General features: G+C 37.3%; 1 protein-coding gene across 2 annotated transcripts in view; it reads right to left on the bottom strand.

Moving 5' to 3' along the window:
- The window catches only part of DNAJC13 (DnaJ heat shock protein family (Hsp40) member C13), a 155,238-nt gene that overhangs the window by 28,997 nt on the left and 111,202 nt on the right, over positions 1 to 15,039 (bottom strand). For both annotated transcript variants that reach the window (XM_061167595.1, XM_061167594.1), the window contains 6 exons: positions 14,310 to 14,429; positions 11,400 to 11,579; positions 5,066 to 5,233; positions 3,945 to 4,058; positions 2,273 to 2,389; positions 975 to 1,152 (listed from right to left, as the gene is read on the bottom strand). In XM_061167595.1, the coding sequence (XP_061023578.1) occupies positions 975 to 1,152; positions 2,273 to 2,389; positions 3,945 to 4,058; positions 5,066 to 5,233; positions 11,400 to 11,579; positions 14,310 to 14,429 (877 nt within the window). The remainder of the gene's footprint in view (positions 1 to 974; positions 1,153 to 2,272; positions 2,390 to 3,944; positions 4,059 to 5,065; positions 5,234 to 11,399; positions 11,580 to 14,309; positions 14,430 to 15,039) is intronic.

Below are 15,039 nucleotides of genomic sequence, written 5' to 3'. Positions count from 1 at the left end.
TGGAGCTACTTCTCTGCTCTTCTCCAGTAGCATGTTGGGCACCTACTACCCTGGGGAGTTCATCTTTAAGTGTCATATCTTTTTACCTTTTCATAGTGTTCATGGGGTTCTCCAGCCAGGAATACTGAAGTGGTTTGCCATTCCCTTCTCCAGTGGAGCATGCTTTGTCAGAACTCTCCACCATGTCCCGTCCATCTTGGGTGGCCCTACATGGCGTGGCTCATAGTTTCATTGAGTTAGACAAGGTTGTGATCTATGTGATCAGTTTGGTTCTGTGATTATAGTTTTCATTCTGTCTCCCCTCTGATAGGTAACAGGATTGTGCAAGCTTCCTAATGGGAGGGACTGGCTGTGGGGCAAACTTGGTCTTGTTCTGATGGGTGGGGCCATGCTTAGTAAATCTTTAATCCAATTTTCTGTTGATGGGTGGGGCTGTGTTCCCTCTCTGTATATATAGTCTATATTTGTTATCAAAGTTAGAATTGGAATAAGCTTTCAGATTTTCACTCCAGCATATTCCCTGATGTCAGGGAAGAGTGATAATGTTCCTGTAAATGTCTTTCTTATAGATGTTTTAAGAATGACAGTTTTCATTTTATTATTTCAATTTTCAAGCACCAGAAACTTCAGGCATTTTTTTTTTAAGTATGGCATTGTAGGGACCAGTGGTAGAAAAATTAGATCACCTCGTCAATAACTCTAACTTATTGTATGTCAATTATATCATCAATGTGATGTTTTATGCCATCAAGTTATTCTGCCTTTTCAACTTATTGAAACTCATTTGCTCTTAGAGATATGAATTCTTCTAAGCATGATGACTGACCTCTCTCTCCAGCCTATTATTTAGAGGTAAACATATTATGGGGTCAATAACCAAGCATAATTTTCCCTGAGTTTTCCTGGTAAAACTGAGAACTGGAATTTTTAGGGCTCTTCTATTTGTCTTATTTGTCAAGGGTACAATCACATACCTGGATTATATTTTATAACATTTCTCAGAGCCTCCAAAGCCATTTCAACTCTTGGCAAGCGGTCTCCATGTTGCTCTGATTCCACTTTTGCAGCATGAGTGATAGCCATGAAGGTGTGAAGGTACTGGGCCTGGGAACCTATATAATCCAAGAGACTTGCAGCAAATGCTTTTGGAACCTAAATCAAGTAGAAAAATAGTTAAAAACATTTGTGTCCTTAGAAATAACCTATAACAAAGACCCCACAGTAAAAGCAACAACAAAACATTTCAAGTCACGGAAGTGATTAAATTATACAGACACATGAAAATACCTATGCATTAAATGAGGACTGAGGAGAAAAGGGATAAAACTCAACTGCATTAGAAAGTGTTTATCACTGTTGGTCCAAATTCATTGGAAATCTGATATACTCCCATCAGTAATGTAGCATAACAACTCTGAGGTAAGAGTATATCTTTACTTTACTGAGAGAATTGTTAATATGATATATAACTTCTATAAATTGGTTGCATTTTTACATTTAAAAATTATATATATTAGATTATAAATTCAAAAGGAAGTTTTCAAAGAGACTTCAAAAATCACTAAACTTATTCTGCTAAGCAGCTATTTTTATATATTATTCTGTGATAAATAACATACATCACAGTTTCGTAAATTCCTTTTTCCAAGAGCAAACTCTAAAACAAAGCCTCACTTCTTTCTTACTTACAAACCAATCAACCACCAAATCTTTGTCACCCCCTCCAAAAAAAAACTACAACTGAATCTTCCTACATGATCCCCAAGAACTAAGGAAAGAAAAGATTATTTGCTTCTGGAAGTGATTAGGGGTCATCACAAGAAATGACCTGATGTGACCCACTCATCTAAAAATTCTCTTTGCACTCCCCTTCTATTTTCTTAATTTCTTTTAAAAACTGGCCAGAGATAGACCACTGTCTGGTGGTCTGACATTTAACATGATAGAGTGAGTATGTAAAAGGCCTTACAGTTCCACAAGAGACAGCAGAGCTGCAGGCATATATACACGATACAGTGGAGTAGCATTATGCATAAAATATAAGAAATAGCTGGGAAAGGAATAAATTCTTACTCATGAATCCATTAAATTCCCCAACATTCAAAATAAAGTCGCATAAGTTATCAATGGTCACCCTATCACATACCCAAGTTAGTATAAAATATTTGGCAAAAAGCAGATATTATTTCAATGTATACAGTGTGAATAAACCAGTAGCTTTTAATAATAAATGATCAAAAGTTACAGACAAAATCAAAAGTAGAGAGCTTACCTCAAGTGGGAAAGTAGGGACTTCATTATAGACCCTGACAAAAATCTCCCCTACAATAAGTTCTTTGGCATGATCACTGTAGACAAATTCTGCTCCATAAGTTTTGTCACAGTCACCCTTTGAAAAAAAGAAAACAAATTGTTAGATATAAATCAGAATTACTAGTGTGTAGTTTATAAATCTATCCATATTCAGTTTAATAACTTATCAGATAAATAACTTCAAAGATCCATTCATTTTTCCATAGGAGAAAAATGTGGTGGGATACACATCACAGCACTTAATATAATTTCAACATCTGTAATTAGTAATATGGACTAATACGGACTAATCTGGAAAAGACATGAATGCGTGAACGTGTGCTTAGTCACTTGGTCGTGTCCGACTCTTTGTGACCCTTTGTAGTGTAGCCTGCCAGGCTCTTCTGTCCATGGGATTTTTCAGGCAAAAATACTGGAATGGGCTGCCATTTGATTATTCTAACCCAGGGATCAAACCTGTGTCTCCTGTATTGCAGGCAGATTCTTTACCCGCTAAGCCACCAGGGAAGCCCCTAATAGAGTTATGTTATATACAGGCAGAGAGTTATACTGTTTTTTAGTCCAAATTTGAAACTCATTTTAAAATTTCAAAAGATCACTGAGGTCAGCCAACGAAGTATCTTAGACCTAGTGTTTATAAGCAAGTATGACATGTGGCTCTCCTCTCAGCAGACATTTGGCCTGGTCAGATATAGGATGATAGAATTAAGAGATGAACATATCTGAACTGGTTTTAAAAAGTAATACATTAAGTGATAAAGTACAGGAAAACAGGGTCTCTGAATTAAAAAAGCAAGGTAATATATCAGTTGACAAATCAACAATAATTTCCATTTAAGGACAAAGAAAAAGATAGAAAAATAGGAAAGAAATAGCCCCAAGAAGATTTTGGTTAAAATTACATAAAATTTAGGTTGGACTGAAATAATATGTAAAAGTGTATAATAAATTGTAAAGAAAAGTGAAAGTGAAAAGAAAAAGATAGGAAAATAGGAAAAAAATAGCCCTAAGAAGATTTTGGTTGAAATTACATAAAATTTAGGTTGGACTGAATATATATATAATATAATAGTATAATAAATTGTAAAGAAAAGTGAATGCTCCTCTGTCCATGGGATTCAGGGAAGAATACTGGAGTGGATCACCATTTCCTTCTCCAGGGGATCTTCCCGACACAGGAATTGAACCTGGGTCTCCTGTATTGCAGGCAGATTCTTTACCAACTGAGCTACGAGGGAAGTGGGGATAAACTGTAAAGGGCTAAACAAAGAAAGAATGATATTCTCTCTCTTCTGGTAAAAAAAACAGATGATATGTAGAAATCTGAGACTGGTTCTTCCTAGCTCTGCAATTCTCAAAACTTCTATCAGTGAAGAGCTCTGAGTGACTATCATGAAATGAGTGGTAAACCAAATTTTGCATAATCCAGGACACTCAGTGATGGTTACTCTTTAATGAAGTCCAAACTCACAAACATAAATGTCTTCTAAACCATCAAGATTCAACCATCTAGTTATGTATTATCCAGGCCAACTCCTTATCTCCCATTGTACTCTCTGTCTTTTGATTTTTTCATGACTTACTACCTTCTCCACTAGAAGGTGGCAGGATGCAAGAAATTATTAACTTACTTTTTTAATCATGCTTTCCTGTTGAGATTCAAGAAATTCAAGTAGTTCTGCTCTTGTAGAATTGTTCCATATCAAATAGGGGCTCTCTGTGTTACTGTTAAGCATCTTCAAAATCTATAAGACAGAATATTAGTGTTTCATAATATTTAGGAAAAATATTGAAGTTATCATTCATTAAAATTGTCTATGACACACCAAGCACTGTAATAGGAACCTTAAGTACAATGGGTTTGAATAATTTTAACAAGTTTGAAAATATAATGTTTACCATTCTGCAGCTGAGAAAAATCAAGACTTCTCTGAGAAAGATCAAATTATTTGTCCCAGGTCTCACAACATTTAAGTGGTGAAACTGGAATTCAAATTTGAGTCTGTTTTCACATCTCATTCTTAACATTTGCTCTGCTTTGCTGAAAATCACACATGATAATTTATTAAAGCATTTTATAAACAGTAAATGTAAGTTTAAAAAGAATACCATATGACCTTTACATACATATACTTGAAAACAAAATCTAAGTCTTTATGAAGCATACTCCTAGAAAGGGAAGTAGAATTTACGGGCAGAGATTAAGTTCCAATTTTCTCAGCCAAACCCTGATTCAAGGCTGAATTCAATAGTTCTGCAGACATAGCTTATGCCTGCTTAGCCATCTAGAATGCTTTCCCTTTGTGTTGCTCTACTTGATTTTAAGTGTACATATACACACTTAACTCTCCTTTAAATGTTTTTCTGTGGGGAGGGAGAGTGGGGGTGTGTGTCTCACGGCTTGCAGGATCTTATTTCCTCAACCAGGGACTGAATCCAGGTCCTTGACTCGAATCCAAGTCCTAACCACTGGACCATCAGGGAATCGCCTAAGTGTTTTAATAAGAAGTTTTTACACTTTCCACTTTCTGAGCTTTGTGCTAGGAGGAAAGAAGGGAGTTATTATCCCTGGACGTATACAGCTGCTATCATCAGCACCAAGACAATAACCAAATTTATCAGTTGACAGGACAAGCATATGAGCATTTTCAATTTTTAGGTTTCTGAGAGCAATCAACATTGTTATGTTTCTCTACTATGTAGAGGATCTTGCAATATTTGTCAAAACCCAGGCTAGCTCTGAAGCACATACCTCAGTAGCACTAATCACAGCAAGTTTTCTAGCAACATAGGGGGTCAGCATGCCAGCTAAACTTTTCCTTATGGTTGGATTTTCTGGTGTTGCTTGTTCTTCAGGCAGATAACCTCCAAGGCGACTTAGAGCTCGGACACTCAGTTTGGCAAGGCTGTTGGCTACTTCCTGTTACAAAAAATTTAAGACATTAAGTTATTAAAATAGATCTCTTATCTTACAGGCAATAGTACATTTATGGACTCAAAAGAGTATGGAAGATATTAAGGAAGAGAAAGCCAAGAAAAAGAAACAAAAAAGGTACAGAAGTCCCCAACACTAATGTCAAGAGTTTATTAAAAGTGAAAGTCAAGAGAATTCAGTACCACCAAACCAGCTTGACAACAAATGTTAAAGGCACTTATACAGTTAGGAAATACAAGAGAAAAAAAAAAAAAATCTGAAAAAAAAAACAAAAACCCAAACAATTAAGAAAATGGCTATAGAATCATATATATCAATAATTACCTCAAAAATAAATGGATTAAATGCTCCAACCAAGACACAGACAGTTGAATGGATACAAAAACAAGACCCATACATATGCTGCCTAGAAGAAAGCTACTTCAGACCTAAAGACACATATAATGATGGAAACTGAGAGGATGGAAAAATATATTCCATGCCAATGGAAACCAAAAGAAAGCTGGAGTAGCAATCCTCATATCAGACAAAGTAGACCTTAAAATAAAGAATACTACAAGACATAAGGAAGGACACTACCTAATGATCAAGGGATCAGTCCAAGAGGAAGACATAACAATTGCAAATATCTATGCACCCAACATAGGAGCACCTCAACACATAAAACAAACACTAACAGACATAAAGGAGAAACTGACAGTAACACAATAATAGGAGGAGACCTTAACACCCCACTTACACCAATGGACAGGTCATGAAAACAGAAAATTAATAAGGAAACACAAGTCTTAAATGATACATTAGACAAGATGGGTCTCATCGATATCTTCAGGACATTCCATCCAAATACAGAAGAATACACCTTCTTCTCAAGTGCACAAGTGAACATTCCATTCTCCAGAATACACCACATCTTGGGTCAAAAATCTAACCTCAGTAAATTTAAGAAAACTGAAATCATATCAAGCATCTTCTCTGACCACAATGCTATGAGACGAGATATCAATTACAAGAAAAAAAATGTAAAAAACACAAACACATGGAGATTAAACAATATGTTTCTAAATAACAAACTGGTTACTGAAGAAACCAAAAGGCAAATCAAAAAATTCCTAGAAACAAATGACAAGGAAAACACAACTCAAAATCTATGGGTTGCAGCAAAAGCAGCTCTAAGAGGTAAGTTTATAGCAATACAATCCTACTCAAGAAACAAGAAAAAAATCAGACAACCTAACTTTATACCTAAAACAACTGGAAAAAGCATAAAAAAACCCAAAATTAGCAGAAGGAAAGAAATCATAAAGATCAGAGCAGAGATAAATGAAAAAGAAATGAAAGAAACAATAGTAAAGATTAATAAAACTAAAAGATGGTTCTTTGAGAAGATAAACAAAATTGACAAACCTTTAGCCAGACTCATCAAGAAAAAAGAGAAGAATCATATCAACAAAATTAGAAATGAAAAAGGAGAGGTTACAACAGACAGTGCAGAAATATAAAGGATTATAAGACTATTATGAACAACTATATGGCAATACAATCAATAACCTGGAAGAAATGGACAGATTCTTAGAAAAGTTCAATCTTCCAAGACTGAACCAGGAAGAAATAGAAACTATGAAAAAGCCAATTACAAGCACAGAAATAAAAAATGTGATCAAAATTCTCCCAAAAAACAAAAGCCCAGGACCAGATAGCCTCACAGGTGAATTCTATGAAACATGTAAATAGCTAATGCCTATCCTTCTAAAACTCCTTCAAAAAACTGCAGAGTGAGGAACTCTTCCAAACCCATTCTATGAGGCCACCAACACCCTGATACCAAAACCAGACAAAGACAACACACAAAAAAGAAAGCTACAGGCCAATATCACTGATAAACATAGATGTTAAGATCCTCAATAAAATTCTAACAAACAGATTTCAACAACACATTAAAAAGGGCATACACCATGACCAAGTTGGGTTTATTCCAGGATGGAAGGATTCTTCAATATAGGCAAATCAATCAATGTGATACACCATATAAACCAATTAAAAGATAAACATGATAATTTCAATAGATGGGGGAAAGCCTTTGACAAAATTCAGCACCCTTTTATTATTAAAACTTAAAAAAATGGGCACAAAAGGAACTTACCTCAACACAGTAAAGGTCATATATAAGCCCACAACAAACATTACTCGCAATGGTAAAAAACTGCAAGCATTCCCCCTAAGATCACAAGACAAGGGTGCCCACTCTCACCCCTAGGATTCAACATAGCTTTGGAAGTCCTAGCTATAGAAATCAGAGAAGAAAAAGAAATAAAAGGAATCTAGATCAGAAAAGAAACGTAAAGCTCTCACTGTTTGCAGATGACATGATACTGTACACAGAAAACCCTAAAGATACTATCAGAAAATTACTAGAGCTAATCAGTGAATTTAGCAAAGTCGCAGGATAGAAAATCAATACACAGAAATCACTTGTGTTCTTATATACTAACAATGAAAAATCAGAAAGAGAAATTAAGGAATCAACCCCATTCACCACTGCAACAAAAAGAATAAAATATCTAGGAATACGACTACTTAAGGAGACAAAAGAAATGCATACAGAAAACTCTAAGACACTGATGAAAGAAATCAAAGATGACATAAACAAATGGAGAGACATTCCATGTTACTGGGGTGGAAGAATCAATATTGTGAAAATGACTATACTACCAAACAATCTACAGATTCAAAGCGATCCCTATCAAATTACCAAAGACAGTTTTCATAGAACTAGAACAAAAACTCTCACAATTCATATGGAAACATAAAAGACCCCGAAGAGCCAAAGCAGTCTTGAGAAAGAAGAATGGAGCTGGAGGAATCAACCTTCCTGACTTCATATTATACTACAAAGCTACAGTCATCAAAACAGTATGATACTGGCACAAAAACAGAAATATAGACCAATGGAACAAGACAGAAAGCCCACAAATAAACCCACATACCTATGGGTACCTTATTTTTGACAAAGGAGGTAAGAATATACAATGGGGAAAGATAGCCTCTTCAATAATTGGTTCTGGGAAAACTGGACAGCTACATGTAAAAGAATGAAATTAGAACACTTTCCTAACACCATACACAAAGATAAACTCAAAATGGATTAAAGATCTAAATGTAAGACCAGAAACTATAAAACTCTTAGAGGAAAACATAGCCATAACACTCATGACATAAATCAAAGCAAGATCCTCTGTAAGCCTCCTAGGGTAATGGAAATATAAACAAAAATAAACAAGTGGACCTGATTAAACTTAAAAGCTTTTCCATAGCAAAGGAAACTATAAACAAGATGAAAAGACAACCCTCAGAATGGGAGAAAATAATAGCAAATGAAACTATGGACAAAGGATTAATTTCCAAAATATACAAGCAGCTTGTATAACTCGAGGTCAGAAAAACAAACAACCCAATCAAAAAATGGGAGAAAAGACCTAAACAGACATTTCTCCAAAGAAGACATACAGATGACTAACAAACACATGAAAAGATGCTCAACATCGCTCATCATTAGAGAAGTACAAATCAAAATTACAAGGAGGTATCACCTCACACTGATCAGAAAGGCCATCATCAGCTAGAGAAGGTGTGGAGAAAAGGGAATGCTCTTGTGCTGTTGGAAGGAATGTAAATTGATACAGCCACTATGGAAGATGGTATGGAGGTTCCTTAAAACACAAGGTATAAAACTAGCATGATTCAGCAATCCCACTCCTAGGCATATAGCCTGAGGAAACCAAAATTGAAAAAGACACATGTATCCCAATGTTCACTGCAGCACTATTTACAATAGCTAGAGCATGGAAGCAACCTAGATGTCCATGGACAGATGAATGGATAAAGAAGTTTTGCACATACACACAATGGAATATTACTCAGCCATAAAAAGGAACACATTTGAATCAGTTCTAATGAGGTGGATGAACCTACAGCCTATTTTACAGAGTGAAGTAAGTCAGAAAGAGGAAGATAAATACCATATACTTAGAAAAGGCAGAGGAACCAGAGATCAAACTGCCAATATCTGCTGGATCATCGAAAAAGCAAGAGAGTTCCAGAAAAACGTATATTTCTGCTTTATTGACTATACCAAAGCCTTTGACTGTGTGGATCACATAAATTGTGGAAAATTCTGAAGGAGATGGGAATACCAGACCACCTGACCTGCCTCTCGAGAAACCTGTATGCAGGTCAGGAAGCAACAGTTAGAACTGGACATGGAACAACAGACTGGTTCCAAATAGGAAAATGAGTATGTCAAGGCTGTATACTGTCACCCTGCTTATTTAACTTATATGCAGAGTACATCATGAGAAACGCTGGGCTGGAAGAAGCACAAGCTGCAATCAAGATTGCTGGGAGAAATATCAATAACCTCAGATATGCAGATGACACCACCCTTATGGCAGAAAGTGAAAAGGAACTAAAACCCTCTTGATGAAAGTGAAAGAGGAGAGTGAAAAAGTTGGCTTAAAGTTTAACATTCAGAAAACTAAGATCATGGCATCTGGTCCCATCACTTCATGGCAAATAGATGGGGAAACAGTGTCAGACTTTATTTTTTTGGGCTCCGAAATCACTGCAGATGGTGACTGCAGCCATGAAATTAAAAGACGCTTACTCCTTGGAAGGAAAGTTATGACCAACCTGGATAGCATATTAAAAAGCAGAGACATTACTTTGCCAACAAAGGTTCATCTAGTCAAGGCTATGGTTTTTCCAGTGGTCATGTATGGATGTAAGAGTTGGACTGTGAAGAAAGCTGAGTGCCGAAAAATTGGTGCTTTTGAAGTATGGTGTTGGAGAAGACTCTTGAGAGTCCCTTGGACTGCAAGGAGATTCAACCAGTCCATCCTAAAGGAGATCAGTCCTGGGTGTTCACTGAAAGGACTGATGCTGAGGCTGAAACTCCAATACTTTGGCCACTTCACACGAAGAGTTGATTCACTGGAAAAGACCTTGTTGCTGGGAGGGATTGGGGGCAGGAGGAGAAGGGGACAGCAGAGGATGAGATGGCTGGATGGCATCATTGACTCGATGGGCGTGAGTTTTGAGTAAACTCCGGGAGCTGGTGATGGACAGGGAGGAGTGCTGCGATTCATGGGGTCGCAAAGAGTTGGACACGACTGAGCAACTGAACTGAACTGAACACATATATATGGAATCTAAAAAGATTGTACCGAAGAATTTATTTGCAAGGCAGCAATGGAGAAACAGACATAAAGAACAGACTTATGGACACAGAAAAAGGGCAGGAGAGGGTGAGATGTATGGAGAGTAACATGAAAACTTACATTACCATATGTAAAATAGATAGCCAATGGGAATTTGTTGTATGTCACAGGGATCTCAAACAAGAGCTCTGTACCAACCTAGTGGGTGGGGTGAGGAGGGAGATGGGAGAGAGGTTCAAGAGGGAGGGGACATATGTATACCTATGGCTGATTCATGCTGATGTTTGACAGAAAATAACAAAATTCTGTAAAGCAATTATCCTTCAATTAAAGAATAAAGAATTTAAAATAAGAAAATAATTTTTAAAAAAGTTCATGCATTCCAATTTATTCTTCTATTTATATGAAAGACAATCAGGATCTATGTAGTCATTTATATCTAATATAGTAACTTGTAGATAACTGGAAGCACTACTCTGGGGGATAGGGTGGGGAACAAGAGATGATTAAGTAGATCTGATCACTCGAGGCACATATTCACAATATAAATAATGAATAAGAAAGGAGGGACAGAAAAAATATCTGTAAAAATCAGTTCTCAAAAAAAAAAAAAAGTTCTCAAGTATTTAGGCAAACAAGCCTCAACAGCCCTGTTATCACTTCCCTGTGATATACAACCATAATTCTGTAATCATAAAGGTAATTCTGAGTAATCAAGAAAAGATTAAGTTATGCTCAGTATATACTATTGCAAATCCCACTGTCTTGAATCCTTCTGAGATAAGTGGTTAAGATAAAAAGATTTGGGGCTTAAAGAACAATAAACTTAATAATCTTGAAAAATGGTTTATGCCTTGAGGGCTCTGGATAGCTAGGGCTTTGCATTAATCTACAGTTTGGGTTCAAATTCAGTGTTAAAGTAATGTTCAAGTTACCTGCTGGTTTGTTTCTTCACTTTTCTGAATACCACTCTCTTCCAGGGTGTAGTCATAATTAAACAGATAACCAAGCAGATGCCACAAAATTCCAGCTTGCAATAGGTGTGTCTGTAGCCAGAAATCCACAGCAAAAGAGCTGACACATTCTACTCCAAGGGCAGCCACTCTTGGAATACTCTGAGAATAAAAATAATGGAATTAAAAAAAATAATAATGGATTTTTAAAAAAGCTCCCAAGAGAAACAGACTGTGAATTTATGACAAGCTATTTAACTATCTTATTGTATGTGTGTTTACCTCCTCTAATATTTTCTATTCTGGTTTATAGCTGAGTCCTGTATCTTTTAAAGCCTAAAATTAAAGTAACCATGTGACAAGACACAGAGTTACTATTTTAAAGAATTAATTTGAAAACTGAAGTATGGTTGTTTACAATATTGTGTTAGTTTCAGGTATACAACACAAAGATTCAATTTTTTTGGAGATTATATTCCATTATAGGTTAATACAAGATATTGGATATAAGTCTTTGTGTTATACAATTGGATAACAAATCCTTCCTATTTATTTTATGAATGAAAGTTAAAGTCACTCAGTCATGTCTGACTCTTTGGGAGCCCATGGACCATACAGTTCATGGAATTCTCCAGACCTAGAACACTGGAGTGGGCAGCGTTTCCCTTCTCCAGGGGATCTTCCCAACCCAGGGATAGAACCCAGGTCTCTCACATTGCAGGCGGGTTCTTTACCAGCTGACCCATAAGAGAAGCCCAAGAATACTGGAGTGGGTAGCCTAACCCTTCTCCAGTGGATCTTCCCAACCTAGGAATCAAACCAGGGTCTCCTGCACTGTAGGCAGATTCTTTATTGACTGAGCTATCAGAGAAGCCCACTTTATGTTAGCAGTTTGCATTTGTTAATCCCGTTTTCCTAATTTGTCCCTCCTCACCTCCCTCTTCCTTTTCTTTTTGGTAACTGTAAGTTTGTTTTTTATGTCTGTGAGACTGTTTCTATTTTGTATATATGTTTATTTGTATTATTCTTTAGATTCCACATATAAGTGTTATCATACAGTGCTTGTCTTTGACTTGTTACACTAAGCATAATATTCTCTAGGTCATTCACACTGCTGCAAATGGCAATATTTCATTCTTTTTTTTATGGCTCAATAACATTCCATTGTGTGTGTCTATCTGTGTGTGTATATACAGTGTGTGTGTGTATGTGTGTATAAGGGAAGGGAAGTCGCTCAGTCGTGTCCAACTCTTTGCGACCCCATGGACTGCAGCCCACCAGGCTCCTATATCCATGGAATTTTCTAGGCAAGAGTACTGGAATGGGTTGCCATTTCCTTCTCCAGGGGATCTTCCCAACCCAGGGATCGAACCCGGGTCTTCTGCATTTCGGGCAGACGTTTTACCGTCTGAGCCACCACGGAATCCCTGTGTGTGTGCATACACATCAACTTAAGTCAACCGTTTGTTGATAAACACCTGTGTTGTTTTCATGCCTTGGCTATTATGAATAGTGCTATGAACACTGGGTGCACATATCTTTTCAAATTAGTGTGTTCAGTTTTCCAGATCATATGGTAGCTCTGGGGCTTCCCTGGTGGTTCAGGCAGTAAAGAATCTGCCTGCAATGCAGGAGACCCAGGTGCAATCTCTGGGTCAAGAAGATCCCATGGAGATGGAATGGTTACCCACTTCAGTATTCTTGCTCTATTTTCAGTTTTTTTAGGGAACCTCCATGCTGTTTTCCATAATGGCTGTACTACACCAACTTACATTCCCAACAACAGTATACAAGGGATCTCTTTCTCCATATCCTTTCCAGCATTTATTATTTGTAGACTTTTCGGTGATAGACATTCTGACCAAAGTGAGGTGATACCTCAATGTGGATTCAATTTGTATCAGAATTACTATCTTTGAAGCCAATTAGTGTTAAAGACGTGAGAATACTGTTTTGTTTCACTTCTTGTAATTTTAAAAACAGTGATAAGGCTTTAGTAGCAATGCATGTGTCAGTGATCTTAAGGGTATCAATGAAACCTTTACTGTAGGTGTACAGATTTATTTCTTTATACCAGCACTTCTATTCTTCTTAGTTAGTTAGTTAAGTCACTCAGTCGTGTCCGACTCTTTGAGACCCCGTGGACTGTAGCCCACCAGGCTCCTCTGTCCATGGGATTCTCCAGGCAAGAATGCTGGAGTGGGTTGCCATTTCCTTCTCCAGGGGATCTTCCCGACCCAGGGATCAAACCCAGGTCTCCCGCATTGCAGGCAGACACTTTAACCTCTGAGCCACCAGGTGACTTATTCTTATTAGACATATCTAAGTATGTCAAGTAAACATAACTGGGGATGTGTTTTCATCAGATTCCTTATATCTAGGTACCTCAGCCCAGGATCAGCAAACTAATCCTATTCTTTTCCAACATAACTGTCACTCTGTCACCAGAGAATCTCTTTCCTTCCCAGTCACTTTTCACATCACCCATAGTCAACTTCCCTAAGCAGTGTTGGACCGGGAAGAAACAGCAAGCTCTCAGATCCCTATGGCCTTTTAACCATGCAGGCACTTGACTCTTAAGTTTACATAATCTTTTACTTTCACTAGACTGATTTAGTTTAGTCTTCTCTCTTGCTTTCCTGCATCTGTTCAAATGTTCAGAGGAAACCAACTTCCATCTAGATATGTCACTCTTACCTTATTCTTTGTGGGCCAGCCCAGGAACAAAGTCATCATTTATAGCAAGGAGTCAGTGAAAAATGTTTTTAGAGATCCATGTCATTTACTTGAAAATAATTTTAGGAAAACAGCTTATTTATAAATTAGGACTGGCTACTTGACAAGAAAACTCATCGCTGACTGAATCCAGAAAGCAGTAAACATAACGTCTACCTTGCCGAAGTAGAGCACCCGACAGAGATCCCTGATGATGCCAGGCATTTCTGTAATTTTCTCTCGGCATTCTTCAAACTGAGCAGCCACACTGTAGCATCTGCTTATGTGTCCACACACCTGCAGATAACACAACAGAGTAAAAAAAGGTCACATGTACATTCCTGTTTAAGACAGTGGAAATCAAATCAGCAGAGATTCGTAATAATGTTTAATGATATATATGACACTCCAAAATTAAACAGAACATTTCTATTGAATTATCAGTATTTCTGGTTAAGATACCCTATAGATGCAGGGTTGGCAAATCATGGCCACTATATGGCCAACAGGCCAAGTCAACCATGATCTGTTTTTGTATGGCCAGGAAGCCTTAGCTTTTACATTTGGAAAGAGTTGTAAAGTCACAAATAAAAACATGCAATAGGATTTCCCTGGTGGTAGTGGACAAGAATCCATCTGCCAATGCAGGGAACATAGGCTTGATCCCTGGTCCAGAAAGATTCCACATGCTGTGGGGCAATAAAGTCCATGTGCCACAACTACTAAGCCTGTGCTCTAGAGCCCTCCAGCAGCAACTACTAAAGCCCGTGCACGCTAGCACTGGAGCTCAGCGACAAGAGAAGTCACTGCAATTAGAAACCTGTGCACCATGATAAAGAGAAGCCCCCACTCTCTGCAAGGAGAAAGCCCGTGCTCTGCAACAAAGACCCAGTCCAACCAAAAATAA

This window comes from Dama dama, chromosome 19 (genome assembly GCF_033118175.1).
Source record: "Dama dama isolate Ldn47 chromosome 19, ASM3311817v1, whole genome shotgun sequence".
NCBI classification, from domain to species: Eukaryota; Metazoa; Chordata; class Mammalia; order Artiodactyla; family Cervidae; genus Dama; species Dama dama.
The sequence above is the reverse complement of the archived record's forward strand: the minus strand, read 5'-3'. Positions and strand labels throughout refer to the sequence as shown.